This window comes from Melospiza georgiana, chromosome 26, assembly GCF_028018845.1.
Source record: "Melospiza georgiana isolate bMelGeo1 chromosome 26, bMelGeo1.pri, whole genome shotgun sequence".
In the NCBI taxonomy this organism is placed as follows: domain Eukaryota; kingdom Metazoa; phylum Chordata; class Aves; order Passeriformes; family Passerellidae; genus Melospiza; species Melospiza georgiana.
In genome coordinates this window covers 4,344,765-4,367,871 of record NC_080455.1, presented here as the reverse complement: position 1 = coordinate 4,367,871, position 23,107 = coordinate 4,344,765, and the positions used below count along the sequence as shown (strand labels likewise).

The following is a 23,107-nucleotide window of genomic DNA, read 5'->3' as shown; positions in this document are numbered from 1 at the left end:
AAATTCAGATTTGCTCTTCGGATTTTGCTGTTTCCCTCCCGCAAAGCAGCTTTGGCCCTGCCTGGAACAGAAAACATTTCCTCTAACACAAAAGCTGTTTCGTGGCTCAGCTGGCAGGGTGATGGGTGCAGGTGTGAGCACACCCCAAGGTTGTTTCCTCACAAGTCCTTATTTATTCCCCAGAGCCTGACACACATGGACAATGAGAACAGGAGATCTCCAGAAGAAATGTCCAGCATGACATGGTGTCCTCATGACGCACACCCAGAGCTGCACTGCCACTGATTTTCAGATTGTTCTCACTTGAGAAAAGCACCTTGGATTTGCTTTTATCCTCTAAAAAAATGAATTCCCAGTGAGGCTGAAGGTGCTGCTCCTGGCAGGGGACCCATCTTTGTGTTTGTATTACAAAGGGAAAGGATTAAAACAATAAAAAGTGGAGATCAGTGTGAACAATAAAAAGTGGAGATCAGTGTGAGCAGTAAAAAGTGGAGATCCCTGTGCTTTTTGTCATTCAGCCACACTCCAAGCACTGCCTGGTGAATTTGGCTCCCTCAGCTCAAACTGCAGAGGGAAAAGCCTTGGGAAATGCACTTGGATCATAAAAACATGGAATGGGTTGGGTTGGAGGGATCTTAAAGCCCATCCAGTGCCACCCCTGACATTGCAGGGACACCTCCCACTGCTCCAGAGAAGCTTCCAAGCAATGGAAATGGTCACACAACCCCAGGATGGTTTGGGTTGGAAGATCTCAAAGTCCATCCAGTGGCACCCCTGCCCATCCACTGCTCCACAGAAGCTGCCAAGCAATGGAAATGTTCACAGAATTTCAGGTTGGAAGGGACTTTAAAGGCCATTGAGTTCCACCCCTACCATGGCAGGGACACTTTCCACTGCTCCAGAGGAACTTCCAAGCAATAGAAATGGTCACTCAGGATGGTTCAAGCTGGAAGGGACCTTAAAGGCCCTCAAGTTCCACTCCTGCCATGGCAGGGACACCTTCCACTGCTCCAGAGAAGCTGCCAAGCAATGGAAATGTTCACAAAATCCCAGGATGGCTCAGGCTGGAAGGATCTCAAAGCCCATCCATCCCACCCCAGCCATGGCAGGGACACCTTCACCATCCCAGGCTGCTCCAAATCCCACCCAGCCTGGCCTTGGGCACTGCCAGGGATCCAGGGGCACCCACCCTGTGCCAGGGCTCCATAGAAAAATTTTTCCCCCAATATCCCACTAAACCAACTAAAATCTCCAAGTTATTTAACCCATTTTCAGCAGGCACTGGTGCCCACCCAGTTTGCATTTGCAGCTGCCCTGATGCTGAGCCCTGAGGAGCAGCAGGGAGGGAGGCAGGGCTGGCACAATTCCAGCCTGTTTAACCGGACAATTTGTTGCAGCTGATGTTCTTTCCACTGGGATTTCAGCCCATAACCAGCATTAACATTATTTTCACACATGAGGGCACTTACTCTTCTGGGCACAGGGCCAAAGTACACACTCATTTCCAGCCATTAGACCCTCCAGCCAGGCTCTAGGAATTTTTAGAATTGGTTTGGGAAGTTGACATTAGGCTTTTGTTTCTTTTTTTTTTTTAATTTTTTTTTTTTAGGATTGTATATTATAAATTATAGAAGGAAAAAAAAATAAATTCTTCCTGTTCAAGAGAGTGGAAATGAAAGGAATGCTCCACCTCAGTTGTTTCTAATGAAATGAAGTAGAGAAAACGCAATCTGCAACTTTTTATTCCACACTCTCCCACTTATAATTAACTGCCCTGGCTTGCTGAGGCCCAAATGGGCACTTCTGGAATTCTTTGTGTATTTCTACAAAGCATATTTCATGCTCAATTGAACAGATTTGAATACACTTGCTCCAAGTTCCTGTCAAATTTAATTTACAACCATTTATTGAGGATGAAGTTTACTTGCAAAACCTGGAGAAGCTTTTTAATAATTGCTTCAAATTATCCTAGATGTGCTGTTGTGTTATAGATTTATTATCTCTTTAATTTATTTTTTTAGTTCCAACTGTACCCAGAGGAAATCAGGATTTGAGAGGAGGCAGATTTTGGTCTGGGGGAGATGTTCTTGCAGGAGATGACAGAGAAAGTGAAAATTTGATAAGCAATCAACAGAGAATCAATGTGGGCACAACTGAAATGTTTAGTTTGAAGTAAGGGAACACTTCAGGACCAGAGGAAATGCTGCAAAGATTGAAATAGTAATAAAGAAAACCAACAAAAATGGGGAGAAAAAAAAATTAAAAATCAGAAAATGCCATAATTAGATTTTAAAGAGCTCTGTTTACAACCTTCTGGGTATGATTAATGCCAATACCTGACATTGAGGCAGTGCCAAATCCACGTCTCAGGGAAGAAGGTTCTTTTCCTCTTCTCTGCTCTGCTAGAACAAGAAATAAATCCTCCAAATTGATTCTTTTAATAAGATATTTCCAGCAGTCAGTGATAAATCAGAGTTATCAGCTGACTCTGGCTCACACGACCAAAACTCTGCCTGGTGCAGACTCATTAAGGAGCGAATAACACAAATTAAGTGGTTTTGAAACAATTCCTTTGTGTGCACACCCACTCTGCAGGCAAGAATCCAAAAAATAGTACAAGGAAGATAACCTTTGAAACCAGCAGAAATAATGGAATTTTAAATAAAACTGGTTTGTGATCCAAATTCTTTTACCAAAGGTAATCAAGGGGAAGAAATGCAGCATGTGACTTCCAGCAATGACATCCTTATCCATCCCTGCTCTTTGAATTGTCCTGATTTCTAATATTTGAACAATTTACATCAGCTTTTTATACCTGTTATACTGCATTATACCTATTATACTCCATTATCTATTTCCTAACTAATCCCAGAATTTCCTCTGCTAACAGAGGCTTTTAGGAAATTCAGGATGCAGAGGGAAGGCCCATCCTCATCACTTCTGGTATTTCACAGCCTTTCTTTCATGCAAATCCTCATTCTGCTCATTTTGACCACCAGCTGAATGGTCCAAATCCTGAGCAATGAGTGGCTCTGCAAAAACAGCCATAGCTTGCAAATATTCCAAGAAATTCACAGCAAATTGCAAAGAAATATTCTTCAAAATGATAATTTAGCACTCTTTGCATGTGTCAGAATTAAATTAAATTTAACAAAGCAGTGCCAGTTTTTGGTTTTTATATCTACCAAGCCATTTAAAGAATTTCCCCATCACTGCCTTGCCTAAACCTGAGATGGAGAAAGCTGAGAATAGAGAAAAAAACCAGCCAGGAACATAAAAAACAATAGTTATTAAACCCCAAAAGTTACCTTGGTGCTATTTTGGAATGCATGGTGGCCACCAAGGTGCCAGTGTGTGGCTGGAAGGCTGGGACAGCCTCATCTGTGTACATCCCTCCATTCTGCCTGTGGTTCAGGCTGACTATGTCAGTCATCACCACCAAGCCAGTTTCCTAGACAGTGACAAATCAACAGCACAAAACAAAAACCAGCAAGGAAAAAAAAGAAGAAATAAATAAAAAAGAATTAAAGAAAAATAATTAAATTTTATTAATGAATTGATTTTTTTAAATAGAATCCCTTAATAATATTTTAATATTTGCCAGGGAAATCTCAATGGAATCTTGAGGATTTTTTTAAAGCTTTGTGTAAAATGATTGTTAATGTGAAGGTGCATAGGCTTTATGAGAAAGCTTGGAAAATATTTGTATTAAACATTAATAATAATTATTAATATTAATAATATTTAATGTTTATATTAAATAATATTAAATATAATAAAATATTTTAAATATATAAATATTTAAATATAAATTTATACTATTTATATAATAGCATAATATATAAATATATACTACTAATATAACTATATATAAACTAACTATATATAACTACATATATAGTTAAATATAGTTAGTTTAACTAACTAACTATATATATAACTATTATATAAATATATTTAAATATAAACATATACTATTTAAATATAAATACATACTATTTAAATATAAATATATACTATTGTCTGTTTGGAAAATACATTTAAATCAGTATATACCATTACTAGGCAAGTGTGACATGTAAAAAAATCTTATTTTTCCCCTAGAATAAAACGCCACAGCTTTTTACCCTTCCTAAAATCTCCCAGTGTGCTCTGCTGCAGTGAGCAGGCTGCTCCCTCATCAGGCATCACCAGTTCTGCCCTGCCAGGAATGCCAAGCAAAATGAAAAATGCCCTCACAGGAAAGCTCCCAGCTCTAAATTCCCTTTTTCACGAGAGGCAGCAGCTCCCAGCAGCACTGGAGGATGAGCTTTGTTCCCTGCACACACCAGGTGTGCAGCCCTGCATTCACACACGCCAGCTCCCACAAAAATGAACTTTTCCCCAAGATTTTCAGCTCTCAGTAAGGACAAAAAAAAAGCTGCCTCAGAGAAGAAAAACCCTCGGAGCCCAGGGGGAGAAGCAGCAGTGGGCAAAAAGAGAGAAGGGAGGCTGGTTATGGGGCTGGAAATCACCCTACAAACATGAAAGCACACAAGACAGAAGGAGGACAGTCATGGGGCTGAAAATTGCCCTGAAACATGAAAAGCACAAATGATAAGAGAAGCTGGTTCTGGAGCTGAAAACCCCCTTGCAAACATGAAAACACAAGGGAGACCCTCCAGAGAGGAGGGAGGATGGTTATGGAGATGAAAATGCCTCTGAAAACATGAAAGCACAGGACAGAGAAGGGAGGCTGGTTATGGGGCTGAAAAATCACTCTACAAACATGAAAGCAGAGAAAAGAGAAGGGAGGGTGGAGCTGAAAATGCCCCTGAACACAAGAAAGCAGAAAAGGGAGGCTGGTTAAGGGGCTGAAAATGCACTGCAAAAACGTGAAAGCTCAGAAGAGAGACACTGCAGAGAGAATGGAGGGTGGTTATGGGGCTGAAAATCACCCTACAAACATGAAAACACACAAGGGAGACTCTGCAGAGGGGAAGGAGGCTGCTTCTGGAGCTGAAAATGCCTCTGAAAACATGGAAGCAGAAAAGAGAGGAGAGGCTGGTTCTGGAGCTGAAAATCACCCTACAAACATGAAAGCAGAAAGTAGAGAAGGGAGGGTGGTTAAGGGGCTGAAAATGCCTTGCAAACATGAAAACAGAGAAGGGGGGCTGGTTCTGGAGTGCCCCTGCAAACATGAAAAGCACAGGAGAGAGAAGGGAGGCTGGTTATGGGGCTGAAAAATCACTCTACAAACATCAAAGCACCAAAGAGACTCTGAAGAGAAGGGAGGCTGGTTCTGAAGGTGAAAGCACTCTGGAAACGTGAAAGTACAGAAAAGAGAGAAGGGAGGATTTCAGAACCATCAGAAGGTTCTGGAGCTGAAAACCATCCTACAAACATGAAAGCACACAAGAGAAACACTGCAGAGAGAAGGGAGGCTGGTTATGGGGCTGAAAATGCCCCTGCAGACATGAATGCAGAAAAGAGAGAAGGGAGGTTGGTTATAGGGGCTGAAAATGCCCTTGCAAACAAGAAAGCAGAGAAGAGAGGGTGGTTATAGGGCTGAAAAATCACTCTACAAACATGAAAGCACCAAAGAGGCTCTGCAGAGAAGGGAGGCTCATTCTGGAGCTGAAAACCCCCCCTGCAGACATGAACGCAGAAAAGAGAGAAGGGAGGCTGGTTATGGGGCTGAAAATGAAAACATGAACGCTCAGGAGACAGAGGGGAGGCCGGTTATGGGGCTGCAAACGTGAAAGCAGAAAATAGAGAAGGGAGGGTGGCTATGGGGCTGAAAACCCCCCCTGTGAACATGCAAACACAAAAGCCAGAAGGGGAGGGTGGCTCTGCCTACTGTGAAGGCGAAGCGAGCGTCCTTGGTGATGTCCCAGTGCCAGGGGAACACCGAGGAGCGGCGGCGCCTGCGGGAGGACATGCCGGGCCACCAGAAGTGCCCTTCCTCCTTGGGAGCCCCAAAAGCATCAGACACATCGTACTCTGCCAGCTCCTGGAACACCTGCAGGGAAAGGGAAAGGGAAAGGGCATGGGCCGCTCTCCTTGGCTGCTCCCTCCAGCCTGGGGAGGATCACAGGGCTCAGGAGAGAGCATCAGAGCTGGAAGCCCACCCTACCTGGCTGGCTGTCAGCTGGAAGCCTGGTTTGAGCAGGTAGACGCTCTTGTCCACCGTGGCCAGGCAGACACAGCTCCCTTTGGCAGCTCTGACCTTGATGTTCACAACGTCACCAGGCCTGGTCTCGTTGGCCGAGAGCGCCACGGCGACCTGGGAAGGGAAATGCCATTAAATCCAGTGATTGTCCCAAAAACCAGTGACTGCCCCAAAAACCAGAGCAGTGAAACACCAGCCCTCCCTGTCCTGTACCTGGTTCTCAAAGGAGGAGGTGACAGGGACCTGCAGGCTGTCCGTGACCCCCTCTCCGTTCTCCCTGACGTAGTACACCAGGAGCCGAGCCAGGGGAGCCATGGAGTGAACGACAGAGAACCTCAGGAAGGTCACACACACCTCAACCTCTGCTGCAGGAGTGCTGGGAGGTGCTGAAATAGGAATTGTGGAGAGAAAAAAATAGTTTTATTTATCCAAGTCATTCCCTTCCTGCCCCCTCCTAATGCTGACAGGCACAGAACTCTCCATCCAGGACTTGCATTCTTCCCTTTTTCCTGCTGCACACCTTCTTGAGTTCACAATATTTGCCTTTTCCTTCTCGTTGTGGAAGGTAATTAGCACTCTTATTTAATGAGCAGCATGGAGAAGGTGGGGAGGGAAGGATTGCTCTGTGATTTTCCAGCCATGAAATCAAGGAAACACACAGTTAAGCTATCAAGCCATAGAAAATAAACAGAAAATGTTATCTATTCTTGGAGAATGCTGATGAGAGAAAAGGAACAAGCTTGAAAAAGGATTGTGCAGTCTGTAGAGGAGAGAATCACTGGAGCTGTTAAATAGAATCACAGAGTGGTTTAGGCTGAAGGGGACCTTTAAAGATCCTCTAATTTTGTGGACAAGGATGTGTTTCATCAGACCAGGCTGCCCAAAGCCCCACAGAACCTGGCCTTGAACTCATCCAGCGACAGAGCAAACTGTGAATGCAACAGCTCAGAACAAACCTTCAGCGCAGGGAATCATCACAAATCCTAAATTACTGATTGCTTGGTGGATACTGGAGGAAGGTTCCTGTTCCTCTTTCCCCAACTCCCACAGTGGTTACCAGCACAATCAGACTTTTCCTTTGGCAGGTGTTCTGTCCATCTTCCCAACCCCACCATTTTTCACTCCCCAAATCCACCAGATTTGTGTGTTTCTGTTACTCCTTGTGCAAGCCAGGAGTTCCCATTTCATTTCCCTTCCCCCTGTGGGCTCTGTGATCTCCTTTATCAGCCCATTTAATTTTCTCTTCCCATCTAACATCCTCTCCTCAGTTTAAACTCAACCAATTTAACCAACTGCCCCAGCCCTGCCCTACACTTCCCTGCCACTCCACTCCAAGCAAATATTAGAGTTTTGTCATCTGAGAAAGAATTCAGAAAGACCAAAGAAAACTTTTCAAGAGTTACCCTTTTTGGAGAAAACTTTTATATCCCCGAGGGCAATGGATTCCACTATTTTTCTTGCACAAATTTCTTTAAGGAGCATCGCTTTAACAAAAAGGGTGTGAGAAGGTTTTTTTTATTTTTGCTGAAAATAGGAGTGAGCTGCATTTCTGGTGCTGGCTACCTGTTCCTGGGAAGTGTGTGAGGTCAATGTTCCTCTCCAGGGCTGTGGTGGCTCTTTTGCTCCTCTGCTGGGTGACGTTGCTGGGCTGCAGCCCCGACAGGACAATGTTCCCCCTTGATGCCACCTCGTAATGGAGAGTGAAGTTGCAAGGACAGGTGGATTTCACTGCAATCCAGGCCTCCTCTCCCACCTGCAGGCAAGGACAGAAAAGCCAAAGATTTGTTCAGTTCTGAGTTTTGGGCTGATAAAGGACAGGATCCTGCTTGGGTTCCAGGCCACAGGAGGTGAGAGTCCTCTCCTAACAAACTGATGAATTGAGAAGTTAATAAATAACAATAATAGTAATAGTAGTAGTAATGATAATAAAATAATAATAATAATAATAATAATAATAATAATAATAATAATAATAATAATAATAATAATAATAATAATAATAATAATAATAATAATAACAATAATAATAATAATATCATAATAAAAATAAAATAAAAATATTATTTACTACTAATAAAATAATGTAAAGTAATAATAAATTAAGAATAATTATAAAAAATAAAGAATTCAAAATAAAAAATAAAAATAATTAATAAAATAAATTAATAAATAATAAAGTAATGTAATAAAAATTAATAATCAATAATAGCAATAAAAATAATAAAATATTAATATGCTATAAAGTGAATAAAATAATAAAGATAATATCAGTAATAAATAATAAAAGTAATAAATAATATAAGTAATAATAAACAATAAAATTTTATAATTATAACAACAATAAAATTTTAATAATGAAATTAATAATAATAATAACAATAACAATTATTATTATGATAATGATGTATTAATACATTAGCGCTGCTCTCAGGGGCTTTTTCCACACTAAAAAGGAGCCTGTGTTCACTGCAAATCTACAGGAGACTGAGCTGGGGGTTGTGTGCATTAATGGAACAATAAAGGAATCTCTGGAATTCTGAAGTTAAGCCTTTTGGCACAGAGCAGCTGTCAGAATTGGTTGAATTTTAGACACCCCTTCAGTAGCCCAGCCCACAAAAGGAAAGAGTTGGGTTGGGGGTGGGAGGAGATGTGTGTTTGATAGTCTTTGCAATTTAATTGTAATTATATCCATGTGGTAAACACCAATTCAAACATCACCATGAAATGACTGGGAAGAGATCTGAGGGAAAATGCTGCCAAATGACACGAAGCCTTGATAACCATTTGTAAGTTGGGCACTCAGGGAGGTGTCAAACACACAAATAAATGAGAAGAAATCTGCTTTATTTTAGTGTGGTGACTTTATTATAGTCAATAGGCTCCAGAGCAGCACTGAAACCGCACCCAGAGGGGCTCAGGGAGTGCTGAACACCCCCAGCACAAAATCCCCCAAATTCCCAACAGAACAGACTCCAGCCATGGGATTGGTCCCCCTGAGGAGCAGCAGGCTCTCCTAGGAACACAAACTCCTTCCTTTTGGGGTCTGAGCAATGGCTGACACCTGTAGGATCCTACACCAGCAGCATTCCTTCAGCACCTTCCCCTCCTGCCATTTAAATCAGAGCAGTTCCCAAATAAAACCACTGAATCTTAGAAAATCCCCAAAGAAATGCTCTGAAAAACTTCTCTTTTTTCAGCTCCAAGTGTTCTCCCTTGCAGAATTCACACATGGCACCAAGAAAAAGGGGTAGAACTGGAACACAAGGAGCTGCTGATGCTGAAACACACTGAGAATGCCACAGAGTCCAAGAGGTGCCTCGTGACACCAAATATTTGAAGTATTAAGAATTCCCCAGTGCAAATGATGAAACAATTCATTAAAAAAATGAATGTAGCTAATTGGAACACCCAGTAAGAGCTGGCAATGCATGGGAATGGTTCCCACATCAGCTGGTCACCCAGCTCCAAGCTTTCCCACAGAAGAATTAGTTCTAATCAGGTTATAATAAGAACAATGTGTTCAGATTAGCAGTGTATAATCCCCTTTCCATACCTCAGGAAACTTGTAAAAGATTAATTAGCCATTAAACTTCCATGAAATGCAAGGATAAAAAAAAAATAAAAGCTCTTATTTGGATACAAAGAATCTGAAACCAACCTCACAGACCTGCTGATAACAAATCTCAGTGTGTTTATGGCCAAACCCCTTTTTTTTTTTTCCCCACTGAGCACTATGCAGACCTTCAGAATATTTTCTTGGGTAAGAAGAAACCCTGAACAGCTCTCAGAAAAATTATGCAAACAGAAGTCATAATTAAATCAGATTTTTTCTCTAGGAGAGGAATCACAACAGCTTTTATAGGGCAGGATTACATTTTTAGAGAGGCTCCTACAGAATCTACCAAAGAAAACAAGGCAATCCTGTTCAGAGCTCAATAACTGGAGGACTGAACAGATCCAGCTGAGATTTAAGCTGGAAGTTCCAGTGAGACTACACAGCCTTAATTTTGGTCCTTAGCAATTCAGCCACTCCCACTAACATCACTCCCAATCATTTTCAGCAAGCAATCCGTGTCTGAGCATTACTGGAGGCACAGAACACACATTCAAATGTGAAATTATCGAGTTTTCCATGCCTACACCCATTCTGTCTGAACAGAAAGGGTTGGATTTGTGGATTGGTGCACAGAGCACCCAGGGAATTGTGCTTAGCACCTTGTGGAGCCCACATTCAACAATTATTTGGTGGCTCCAGTGCAGCTTCTTCTTCCTTTGTAGTGGAAACAGCTCAAGATCCCAGAATCAGGAATGTCCAGAAATATTTAATTAGAACAAAGTGCTTTAAGCCAAGCAACGCAGTGGATTTGATTTAATTTCCATGCTGGAAGGTGCAGCCAACATACCTGGAAAGGTTTATCTGGTGCCTGGAGCTGGATGTGGCACTTGCTGGGTGAGTACCAGCTGCTGATGGACAAATAGTTGGGCAGATATTGATCCCCAGAGGGTTTCCCATCAATTGCTGTCACTTTGGTCTTTAAAAAATGGAAAAAAAACTTACATCAATGCTATGAATAGAAAGCTCATTTTGTTCTTTTTTAATCTCTCCTCTCCCGTTTTATACCTTTCAACACTTGACATCTTCACTCCCCTAATTTTGCCCCCTACCACCACATTAAGGTGCATTTGGAGGAGCATCTTTTCATGCTGGTTACCAACATCAGTTCTCTTGGCAGCAGGAAACAAACCAGTGTTTGCTGTGTTGAAATCCAGAAGCTGGAGCTAAAAGGCACCGATTTCCTGTTTGCAGCACTGGTTTATAAAGTGCAGGTTTGACAAGATTAGTTCCATTAAAGCCTGCTAATCCCATAAGGAGCTTTTACCCACCTCCAGCCAGACATATTGGGCAGCTGTGGGGATGGAGGGGATCTCAAACTCCACCAGGCCATTCCTTGAGACCAGTTCACTTGTGTAAACGTTGTCCTTTGGTGTGAGCTCAGCTTTAATTCGGATGGTGACTCTGTCAGCTGGGCTTCCATCGGGGTAGGTGACCTCTACCTGCACAGTGGGGCATTTATAGAACAATTAGCTTTAAATCAGCAAATTCCAGGTGGGGAAAGCTACTGGAGTCAAATTAAATCAGCCATATTAGTACACAAAACCATGAAAAATAGGATTATTCCTAATCTCACCTTGCCTTTGTAAGGCAGCCCAGGTTTGAACTGTTTCCTGGTGTCCTTGGAGTATTTGATGTCAATCAGCTGCTTCTGGACAGGTGTGGAGTCATCAAAGGTCACCTGCTTGCTGCCATCAGAGCTGATCACCGTGGCCCAGATGTTGACAGTGCCTCGGAAGTGCTCGGGGACATCGGCTGGCATCATGTCCCTGACACACACCTCGAACTGGGCCGAGCCATCGATCTGGGGCGGGCACACAGGGGACGGGGTTGGACACCACACAGGGCACGGCAAACACGGCTAAAGCACAGGCACACGGGGCGGGGTGTGCAGCAGGGGTTTGGAAGGGTTAGGATGGAGAGGAAAAGGGAAAAAGGAAAGGGAAGGGAAAAGGAAAGGGAAGGGAAAAAGGTGTGGGAATGTTCCTCACTGGGGGTCACCAATTGTAGCAATGTTCACAGGGGTCCCAGGATGAGGGAAGAGATAAGAATCTTTACTCCATGTTTCAGAAGGCTGATTTATTATTTTATGATATATATTATATTAAAAGAAAATTATAAACTATACTAAAAGACTAGAAGAAAGGATTTCATCAGAGGGCTAGCAAGGAATGGAATGATAATAAAATCTTATGACTGACCAGACAGTCCAACACAGCCAGACTTCGATTGGGCATTAATTAAAAACAACCACATGAGACCAATCAAAGATGCACCTGTTGCATTCCACAGCAGCAGATAATTATTGTTTACATTTCATTTCTGAGGCCTCTCAGCTTTTTTCTTTTATGAAAGGATTTTTCATAAAATAGGTCCACGACAAAAAGGAAGGGGAAAAGGAAAGGAAGAGGGAAAAGGAAAGGGGAAGGGTGCTTCATTTTCCTCCCTTAGCCATGGGCTGTACTAACTCTGTCACCTCAGGCTCTTGCTCTCCTCAGCCCCATAATCTTAAAACAGATTAAAATTATACCCACAAATTCCCATCTCACCAAATTCCAGAATATCCTGAGCTGGGAGGGACCCACAGGGACATCAGTGCAGCCCCTGTCCCTGCACAGCCACCCCAACAACCCCACCCTGAGCAGCCCTGGGAGCTCCTGCAGCTCTGGCAGCCTTGGCACCATTCCCTGGGCAGCCTGGGCAGTGCCCAGAACCCTCTGGGAAAAGAGTTTCTTCCTAATATCAAGAATAATAAATATATAATGTAAAAATAAGCAACGGCCTCAGTTATATTTACTCCTTTTTCTGATCTCCCATCAGCAACAAAACAGAGCTGTGGGATAAATGTGTAAGAAGACAGATCAGGCATTTTATCACAGGTGAGTCCATGGTCTCCCTCACCTGGGTGGTCTTGAGGACAGGGTGTCCCACTTCATGTCTGTAGTAGCCAACACCATTTATTGTCATATTGACAATTAACTTCCCTGTCACTGGTTTGCCAAATGTGTATCTGAAATGCAAAGGAGATGATTAATAACTGCCAGCTGGTTTCTGTTCTTCTAGTTGTATAAAGACAATTATCATGTCACCTGCACATCTAGAAAACATTACCACAGGAAGTTTTCCAGATTGTTATTTTTACCATGTTTTTGAAGACTCTTACATCAGAAAGCTGATGATGATGATTAGAAATCATCTGAAAAGCGTGCAGCAGGTGGGATCCAAGCTCCAGCGCCTGCACTACAACCCACAGCAGTGAAACCTGGTTTGGGAATGTTCCTACCTGGCATGGACAGTTCCTTTCTCACACAGGGAAAGGTCCCGGATGTAGCGCGGGGGATCGATCAGCAGCTCAAACTTTGGCAACACTGCAAGGAAAAGAAATAAAGCAGAACCTTTCCAAGCAGATCTCATTGCCCAGCTTATAGAAAGTCCCCAGAGCTCTGACAGGAGCTGGTTCGGATTTATCAGGGTAACACCCAGTAGAGGGTCAATAAATTAGGATGGAGATGGGGCTGTGTGTTCTGTTCCCATCTGTCAGAGCTGGGGCAGTTCTCTGCTGTTCTTGGGGCAGTTTTTTCTTTATCTCTCCCACAGCCAACCCTCCCTCCAGGAGATCTCTGCTGTCCATGGCCACTGAATGTCCCTGCAGGGCTGAGCCAATCCCAGCATCCCATGGGGAGATGCTCCGCCCAGGGGAGGAGCCAAGCATTCCTGCCTGGGCACAATCTGAGGTTTGGGACACCAGCACAGCCTTTCCACTGGATTCCCAGAGGAACAGCTGCCTTTTCCACTGGATCTTCAGAGGAAAACTCCACCCTGCTGCAGCAGAGCCACAGCTGGCACTGCAGGAGGGCTGAGCCCCCATGGGATGGAACTGTGCCACCTCCCTGACACACAGAGGGCAGGGACTGCTCTGACTCTGGCAGTGGTCTGTTTTCTTTTTTTTGTGCCATTGCATTTGTATTTTTATTTATCCTGTTATTCCTATTCCCATATCTTTGCCTGAAAGCCTTTTAATTTCAAAATTATAATAATTCAGAAGGAAGGGGTTTGCATTTTCCATTTCAGGGGAGGCTCCTGCCTTCCTTAACAGACACCTGTCTGTTCAAAACAGGACAATCAAAACAGCAACAAACCAAAATCACCTTGGCAAGGTAACCTCAGCAAAGCTCCCAATTAACATCCCTGAAACACATGGCTCGAAGGAATTTCTCCTCATGGTATTTTAAATCTCAAATGAAAGCATTTCTCAGTGTTCTGTTCTTCCAAATGCACCTGGGTTAGAGTAAACTCACCATATTTCTGCACCTCAAAGGATTTGTTGTAGGTGTGCCCCTGCATCTCAGCAAAGATGAGCCATTCCCCAAACACTGGCTGATCAGACAGGGGAAAAGTCATATTGACAATGCCTGAAAAAAGAAAACAACATTCTCTGAGCTCTGTCACTCTCCAGCCCCTGCCAAGCCTCACTGAACACCACTCAGTGGAAGCAGAAGCAAAGGCAAATCACAGCACACAGAGGGGAAAAAAAATAAATAATCTGGAACTTACCACAACAAAATGGCTTCAGGTTATTCCATTCTATCATCCGAGACCCCCGGGGATCCTGCAGGGAGGTTTAGGGGTGAGAAATGAGCACCACTCATGACTTTAACTCAATTTAACTCAGTTTGCAACAAAGAACTTCCTTCTATAATACACACACCTCACTGACAGCTCAAATGTAACCAAAACCTGTCAAAAATGTCCCAAAAATACCTTACAGCAGGGGTATTTGCTTTCTGGAGTTATTTAAGAGCTCTGCTCCTGTAAATAATGCGCACAAATAAATGCTGTCAAGCAGATTTTTCCCCTGCCTTAAAATACCACCCCTGGATGGGATGAACTGACCTCATTCCTAAAGGGAGCTGTACAAGCAGAAAGACAAATTTTGGATGAAAAAACCCAGGTGAAATGAACCCTGCTGGTTTTGTCAGCATTAAGTCTTCAACAAGAGTCAGTCCTTCTGCTTTCTAACAGGTAAACACATTAAAAAACAACAAAAAAACCCAAAACAAAACAACAACAACAAAAAAATCTACAAAAACCCACAAAAAACCAAAAACCAACCAACAAGACAAAAAAAATCACCAAAAAACAAAACAAAAAAAAACCCCACCCCAAAACAGCGCCCAAAAAACACCCCCAAAAAAACCCTTAAGCACAGAGGGAACATCTCATTCCCCTCATAAGGAAAAGGACAGCAGAACCCTTTCCTTTCCATGAATTTCTACTCTCCACTATCCATGTTTGGGTGCAAGGATTGGAGTGAAAAGAAGGGAGGAGAAATGGGGCTGTCACAGTTATAAATCCCAGTAAACCAAGCCAGCTCTTCTCAGGCTGAAAAATGGGAATTAACTTCTGAAAGTGAAGCAGAAAACGAGGATATTTGCTGGTGATGGCAAAAAACCAAAGGCACAGAGATCAGATAGAGACACAGGGATAGAGAATTTCATTGGTTAGGGGTGGGAATGGCAATAATGGACAGGAAAAGCAGAAATTTGTTCCTTTAAATGCTACACAGGACAGGTGCTAGAAGGGCACACAGATACTCACCACCACATAAGCTTCAATCTGAAAGAAAAAAGCAAAATAAAAGGATTTATGAAACAACATCTCTGCTTTTTGTGATGAAGTGTTGAGTCAACATAAGCAAAGTGTGAGACCCAAAGCGACAGAGTTTGAACGTCTTTGTTAAGAGTAGCCTGAGAAACACACATTTAATTCAGAGATCTATCTGGAAAAGTGACAATTTACATATCTGTGCATCATCTAAATAATGTGAAAATCTCTAAAAAATTCTTGTCTCTGGTCTGGCAGAGCTGCCTCCTATTTGCCTCCAAATAGGCACTCCAGAAATTTGTATTCACCTCCAATGGGAGCATGACCAAGTGAAAAACGCTTAAATTACAAATTGTAAAAATTACAATTTACAAATAAATTACAAATTGCAAATAAAAATTAGAAATAAAACAAGCCGTCACAAGCTATGCCCAAACAGCTTAAAAATCCAACTCTGTTTCTTTATAAGTGTATTGGTGAGCAACCACAAGGCTGAGCTTCCAGCACAGGGCAGACTGTGCCTGCTGAATTGTTTTGGTCTAAAAAGAACCTTTTATATATCATATCATAATATACATTATATATTAATATATTAACATTATATATATACTTTTTATTTTTATAATATTCATATAATATATATAATTGTTATAGAATATATTATTTTTATTCTATATATTTATTTTTACATATATTTATATTATATACATTATACAATATATATTTATTTATAATAATATAATATCTATTATTTATATATTTATAATATAAATATATTATTATATATTTCATCCTTTTTATTATTGTATTATTATATATAAATATAATATATATTATATATTAAATACATACTATATGATAATATATTATTATATACTTAATATATTATATTTTTATTTATTATATATAATAAAAATAATTCTATTTTATATAATTCTCAAATGTTCACATATTTGAATAAAATGTAGGCTACCAAGTATTCCATCATATGGCACAGTGTAAAAAAAAACAGATTTCTTTACCCTGTCATTGACTGGCCTCAGGTCAGAAGTCACCATGAAGAGATTTATCAACACTGAAAAAGGAAAAGAGGGAAATTATCAGTCATCAGAGCTTAGTCTGAACAAATGAGCTCATCCTAAAACTCCCCTTGAAAGCACCTGGCAAGTTATCCAGGATGATTTTACCTTTCTGCTTGGGTTTGTAGACAGGTTTGTCAGTCTGGATGAACACTGAGGAGCCCTTGCTGTCGATGGTGACTGTGGTGTAGTTGTGGAAGATGTGCCCTTCCTCTGCCAGGTGCCTGTTGCCCCAAACCTTCAGGTGAGCTTGTCCACGGAGCCCTGGAGGCACCTGAACACCACACCAGGAGGTGAGGAACACACAGAAAAACCTCTGAGAATATCACTGACATTGAAGTGAGCAAGAAGAGGCACCTGCTGTCTTTTGGTGTCAATCTGTGTTAGTAGTGAAAGGAAAATTAAGGACATACTAGGTTTTCTACAATATATAAACCTCAAAGGAGGTAAATTCATGCTGAAACATGGCAGGAAATTCTCTTCTGCCCTTTATCACTCAAGCAGAGTGATGGTTGATCCATGATCCACACATGCAGCTCCCAGTACAGGTGTGTTATGTGGGGAAACCAACCCAACAGAGGGAAAAAACCCCAATGAGCAACACCAAAAAGTCCCCAAAGCAAAAAGTGCATGCATGTACATGTTCAACCAGCTGCTCAGAAAAACAAGTACTTTAAAATTACTTCAGAATAAAAGTGACAAAATAAAAAACCTGATACCATTCCTGATGCACATAACTGAATATTTTGTTCCACCACCTCCCTTTAACGTCCCAAAGATGACAAGCCCAAAATAAGTCCTAAGTTAGGAAACTCTACCAAACCAAAACACTTTTAAGGGCTTGTTCTTCTAGTCCAGCTCCCTTTTGCCAACATTTGAAGTCATAACCCCACACAGAATTCTGTACTGCCATTCTTATAAAATAACCCCAACACAGAAGCCACTGATTTTCTGTAGTGGTGTAAAAGTGGGCTGTGATGGGTTGAGCTTTGTTGTTTTCACTCTCCATTTTTCCTCTGGTGAAGGCAGTGTCCTACTCAGTGTGTGCCCCACAATGTGGCATTTATTTGTGCCAGAGATCAATGCTTGATGTGGCTGAGGAAGTCTCTTACATGCTCACCAAATACATATTAAAATTATTGATACTCACCTTCAGCTTAATTGTTCCTTTATCTAAAATATGAGAGAGAAAGCAAGAGTTATTCTCAAGGTAAGGCATTAAGATTTAAGATATTTGCAGTTGAGTGAAGGAAGACCTCACGCCACAGAGCTGCTCTCTGCAGTTGTGATTTTACCCGAAATAATTTTCCTGCACTGTCTGCAGGGTAAGTCAGACCCAGAAGAGCTCTTCAAAATAAACCTGGTCCACATTTATTTACAACTTCTGCCCAAGTTAAATTGCAAAGTGCTCTGCTGAATTGTTTTGCTCTAAAAAGGACCCGGCCTCTTTTGGGACTTATACAATTCTCAAAACAAACACTCATGGGATCTGTTTGGATTGATGGACCCAGCCATACCTAGGAGCTCTCTGGAGCATTTGCTGCCCACATGTGTCAGCATCACCCCCTTTGAATTGCTTTGCAATTGTCAGCCACTCTCAAATCATCAAGGGGAGGACACAGCCAGAGAAAATCTGTTCCAAGAAATGGAATGGCTTTAATAAAACTCCCAGTTTTAACACACAGAAGGGTTTAAACATGAGGGTTAAAGAGCCTGATTGCCTTGACTACACTGCAGCTTCCACCACTAGTGACAGTGGCACCACAGGGCTACTGCAATTCACTTTCACCACTGTAAAGTCACTCAGCATTAAGCTGGATATCATCAGATCACATTGATTTTACTCACAGGACAGAGGTATCTGGCTTGGATTTTAAAGATTTATCCAGCTATACAAACATTACCACCTCAGTCCTAAAGATGGGGAGACTGTGTTCCCAGCACTCATTTTGGAGAGAAGAAATTGATGATGATGATGATGTAGATTTTTGATTTTTCTCAAAATTAAACTTTTAAAAACTCACTGATAAATATTCAGGCATAAAAGGAAGTGTAATCACTATAAAACTCTAGAATATCAGTTATACTGGGTCCCTGGATGTCTTGGTGTTCCAAAGTTATCAAAGTGTTCGAGATCAAAACCACATTAACACAGAGAAGGCGCAGCAGCAGCAAATCCATTTGTTTGATGCCATTATCACCCAAAGCAATTCTTTAGGAGATACCAAGGTGCTCCCCCAGCACCTCAGCTCATCCATCAGAGCTCAGAGCTCACCCAGGACTGTCCCATGGCTCCGTGACACCGTCTCTCCCTTGACCACCAGCTGGATCTGCACCGTGGTCTCCTTGGCAGAGTTGAAGATGGTCACACTTATGGCTTCCTCCACCCCAGAGCGGAAAACAGAAGGTGCTGCAATCAAATAACCCCTGAGGAGCACAATTGGAAGTGGTCAGTCAAGACACAGCCACAAGGAATGGCTCCATTTGTGAGGCACTTCTTGTGTAGCAAAAGGAAAAGAACTCTGTGGTGTATTTCCTCCTGTAGGGCCACATTTGTTGTCACCAGCAGTCTAAGCCTGTATCTAATGTATAAATATAATTTAATGTATAATTATCTAAGCCTGTATCTAATGAATCTAATTAATTAAATTATAAGACAATTTAATGTATTATTATCTAAGCCGGTACCTAATGTATAAATATAATTTAATGTATAATTATCTAAGCCTGTATCTAATTGTATAAATTAACAGATCCTAAGTGGCTACAAATGGCTTGCAAATCCTTAGGATTTAAATAAAAGCAGCAATATATCCATGTTTATTGCACATATAATAATAAATTCATATTCAAGTGAATAAATTCATATTCAAGTGAATAAATTAATAAAACCCCATTCATTTATCTACAATGTATCTAATTGCATAAATGAACAAACAGAGCCTAAGTGGCTACAAATGGCTTGCATATCCTTAGGATTTAAATAAAACCAGTAATATATCCATGTTTATTGCATCTATAATAATAAATTCACATTAAAGCAAATAAATGGATATTCAAGTGAATAAATTAATGAAACCCCATTCATTTATCTACTATACGAAACAAACTAAATGTACAACCATAAAAGAGTTAAACTTCATGAAGGAATAAGGAGGTACCTGAACTTCTCAGAGCTTCATAACCAAGGCTTTCTTTTAAACAATTTTAATATTTTTAACTCAATCACATGGCTCCATTTTCATAGTTCAGCTTCACACAGGAGGAGTGAAGGGACTCAGATTTTTGGAGCTTTCTAAATGCCAGGCCCGAGGCATTAACACACCTGACCTTGCAGTTTCTGCAGAAGCAGCCCAGAAACTGCAGCTCCAAAACGGAGCTCGAATTCCCATCTCTGCCACCACATTCTTGTTCAAACAATTAGATCCTGCAAGCTTACAAAAGGCATTATTTTAGGAGGCTTTAAAGCCACCCAAAACGACCTCCCATCGATGCTGCAATGTGAGAGTTTCTGAATGGAATCTGCACCACTCCTCTCTGGATGGCACCGTGCCATGAACTTGTCAGCTAAAAGCATTGCAGGCTCTGAGCCCTTTGATGCACTGGGCTGGAAGCAACACATTTATATTCTCTTCATGACACACCTTTCTGGGGTTTTTTCCCTACCCAAAAGGATTTTTTTTTTTAAAACAAGAGGCAATTCCTCAGATGCCTTTTCAAGCCAAATTTCTCAGCCCGTGCCTTTCTGCAGTCCCATGAGTCAGGTCGCTTTAGCTCATGATTAATTATCACTTTGGGATGAGGATGATGGTGTTTTACAGCCCCCAAGTAATCTTTTATCAAATTCCAAGCCCATGTTCCTCTCTCAGCAGGCCTCATTGCCATGGAGATCCCATTACCCCCAAAGGAAGTTCAGAACTCTGTGGCATTCGAGTTAAATTGCACGGGGTACTCGCACATTCAAAACCTTATGGCTGCCAGGTTTGAAAATTCATCAGAATGGCAATAAATAACAATAAAAAGTTACTACTGAGCCTGAAATGCTGGGTGAGAGAGATAGCTGATCTAGCTGCAGAGGGAGAAAGAGTACCAGCTGCATTCAGGATGAAATGATCAGATTTAAACTGTCATGAGCCCAGCACTGCAGTGCCATATGTGAAGCACATGTATTCACATTGTTCCCAATTGCTGAAACTCCTTCTGAAGTATCAGTCCCTTGATACAACCATTTAAATCCCTTAATAAGTGGCATTTGAAAATTAAATATTGGATTTGGCAACCAAAGAGTTAACTTGACAGGGACTGGACAGATCCTTTAAGCACTTTTAACTAACACCTCTGTCAGGTTACGCCAAAACTTGGCAGGACGTGAAATATTTTCTAGTAAGCAAGTGAGAATAAGTTCTCCATGGCACTCAGTTAATGCAGCTGTTCACGATGCTGTCGGGCGATAATAAGGCAGGGATAAAGAACAAAGCAAACCTTAATCAGAATTAACGCAAACACGCTGGAAAAGAGCTGCGGATTCAGTTCCTAACAGTGCGGGGAAACTTCTCTGACTTTCTCCCCGGCTGATCTTTCCCACAAAAAAAGCCCACAAAAATCTTCACACGCTGCTCGGGAGCGCCCAGCGCTACCTTCAACCACCCCCAGCACCGCAGCAGGCGGATTCCTTAAATACCTGCCGGCAGATAAAAGCTCCGCTCCCGGAGCAGCTGCGGGCAGGTATCGCACGGGAGCTCCCTCCTCCTCCTCTCGGTTCGCTCTGCCCGCGCTCCGGACACCGGGGACAGCCGGGGACAACGAGGGACAGCCGGGGACCGTGGGGCAGAGCCGGGGACCACCGGGGACAGCGGGGAAGAGTCGGGCAGAGCCGGGGACACCGGGGGAGAGCTGGGCAGAACTGGGGACGACTGGGGACAGCGGGAAAGAACCGGGCAGAGCCGGGGACCACCGGGGACAGCGGGGAAGAGTCGGGCAGAGCCGGGCGCACCGGGGGAGAGCCGGGGACACCGGGGGAGAGCCGGGGACACCGGGGGAGAGCCGGGCAGAACTGGGGACGACTGGGGACGACCGGGGACAGCGGGAAAGAACCGGGCAGAGCCGGGGACCACCGGGAAGAGCGGAGGAGACCGGGGAAGAGCCGAGGACAGCGAGGGGCCACCGGGCAGAGCCAGGGACCGCCGGGCAGCGCCGAGCTCCATCCGAGACCCCTCCGGCCGCTCCACGGGCTTCGTTCCGCGGTCGTGACCGGGCAGAGCCGCTTCTCCCCCGCCACCCAGCCCGGGGATGCTCCCGCAGAGTCGCCGGTACTTACTGGCGCTGGCGGGGCTGGGCAGCGCTCAGGCTGCAGAGAACGAGCAGGACAAGCAGCAGCAGCAGCGCCGGGGCTCGGCGGGGCTCGCAGCCGGACATGGTGCCGCGGAGCCCGGGCCACGGCGCCGTGCGCGGGCAGCTGGAGCCTTTTGTTCGCGGCGAGCGCAGCCCGAGGCTCCGCCGCCCCGCGCCCGGGCTCCGCTCCCCGGTGCCTCTGGCCGCCGCCCCCGCCGCGTCCCCGCCCCCGGGCCGCCCCCTCCTGGCCCCGGTGCCCGCTCGGCTCCGGCCCCGGCTCTTTGTCTGCGGCTCCCCCGCCCGCTCCTGACAGCGCCGCCGGGGACGGGGCGAGGGGAGGCGGCCGCGCCCCGCCCGGCCCCAGGTGCGCCGGGCCCGGCCCGCGGCTCCGCCCGCCCCGCACGGCTCTGCCCAGCCCCGATAGCCCCGGCAGCGCTGCTCGGCGCCTCGCCTGCCTCCTGAGCTGCACAGATGGCAGCTGAGAGAGCCGAAGGGAGCAGGGCCGGGGCACGGTCCAGTCCCTGTGCGCTCAGGACTCCGTGGAGTTCTGCCCCGGAGCTGCTTTCCCACCCAGATTCCAGCGCTGACTGATTGATGCTCGTCCGTCCTCCTCGCTCCCTAGGCCCGAATCTGCCCCTCTCCATCCCTCTGTCCTGGGGATTGGGCTTGGGACAGGAGAAGGAGCCCTCAGTGAGCCAGCCCAAGGGCAGAGCTCGCACAAACCGGGAAAAGCAAACCCAGGGCGACAGCAGAGAGCCTCGGTGACAGAACAAATGCCATCTCCTCTACACAGAGATATCCAGGAATGATTCCTCTGGTCCCTGCTGGAGAAATCCCAGGCACATCAGGGCTTCAGAGGGGGATTCTTGCCCCAGTAATAAATGGAAACCCTCAATGTAGTTTGAATCATATTTCTCCACCTGGCTTACACACACAAAGAGTGCTTAGATTTTTATCTCGTGTGAAACTGACGCTCATTTTGATGTCTTCTCTTAAAAGTAAAGTCACTAACTCAACAGCTTTTTGACAAATTCAGATTATCTTGAATAGTGGCTAACACTGTGAGATGTGGCTACATTTTTCTACTTGAATCTATCCTAAACCAGCACGGTCTCATTTTTGTGGAGAGGCAGAACAAACCTAGAAAAAGAACAAACCCTTTTTGACAAATGAGACAAGATGGGACTCTAGAAGGACAGGGGTCACTTCCCAAGGAAATAATGAGCTAGGAACTAAGAGAAGGAATTTATTAGAAAGTACATTAAAGTGGAATTGTTTAGGTTTTGTTTGTTTGGGGAATTTTTTTTTTTTTTTTTTGAGACAAACTGA

General features: G+C 43.6%; 1 protein-coding gene across 1 annotated transcript in view; it reads right to left on the bottom strand.

Moving 5' to 3' along the window:
- The window catches only part of CPAMD8 (C3 and PZP like alpha-2-macroglobulin domain containing 8), a 58,882-nt gene extending 37,020 nt beyond the window's left edge, over positions 1 to 21,862 (bottom strand). The window contains exons 1-19 of the mRNA XM_058040625.1: positions 21,765 to 21,862; positions 18,723 to 18,874; positions 17,598 to 17,620; positions 16,556 to 16,721; positions 16,391 to 16,443; positions 15,363 to 15,380; positions 14,319 to 14,373; positions 14,063 to 14,176; positions 13,048 to 13,132; positions 12,666 to 12,774; positions 11,341 to 11,568; positions 11,036 to 11,206; positions 10,555 to 10,683; positions 7,715 to 7,904; positions 6,365 to 6,537; positions 6,116 to 6,265; positions 5,840 to 6,001; positions 3,309 to 3,451; positions 2,337 to 2,402 (exon numbers count right to left, since the gene is read on the bottom strand). Of these exons, the coding sequence (XP_057896608.1) occupies positions 2,337 to 2,402; positions 3,309 to 3,451; positions 5,840 to 6,001; positions 6,116 to 6,265; positions 6,365 to 6,537; positions 7,715 to 7,904; positions 10,555 to 10,683; positions 11,036 to 11,206; positions 11,341 to 11,568; positions 12,666 to 12,774; positions 13,048 to 13,132; positions 14,063 to 14,176; positions 14,319 to 14,373; positions 15,363 to 15,380; positions 16,391 to 16,443; positions 16,556 to 16,721; positions 17,598 to 17,620; positions 18,723 to 18,874; positions 21,765 to 21,862 (2,285 nt within the window). The remainder of the gene's footprint in view (positions 1 to 2,336; positions 2,403 to 3,308; positions 3,452 to 5,839; positions 6,002 to 6,115; positions 6,266 to 6,364; positions 6,538 to 7,714; positions 7,905 to 10,554; positions 10,684 to 11,035; positions 11,207 to 11,340; positions 11,569 to 12,665; positions 12,775 to 13,047; positions 13,133 to 14,062; positions 14,177 to 14,318; positions 14,374 to 15,362; positions 15,381 to 16,390; positions 16,444 to 16,555; positions 16,722 to 17,597; positions 17,621 to 18,722; positions 18,875 to 21,764) is intronic.
- Positions 21,863 to 23,107: the final 1,245 nt, after the last annotated feature.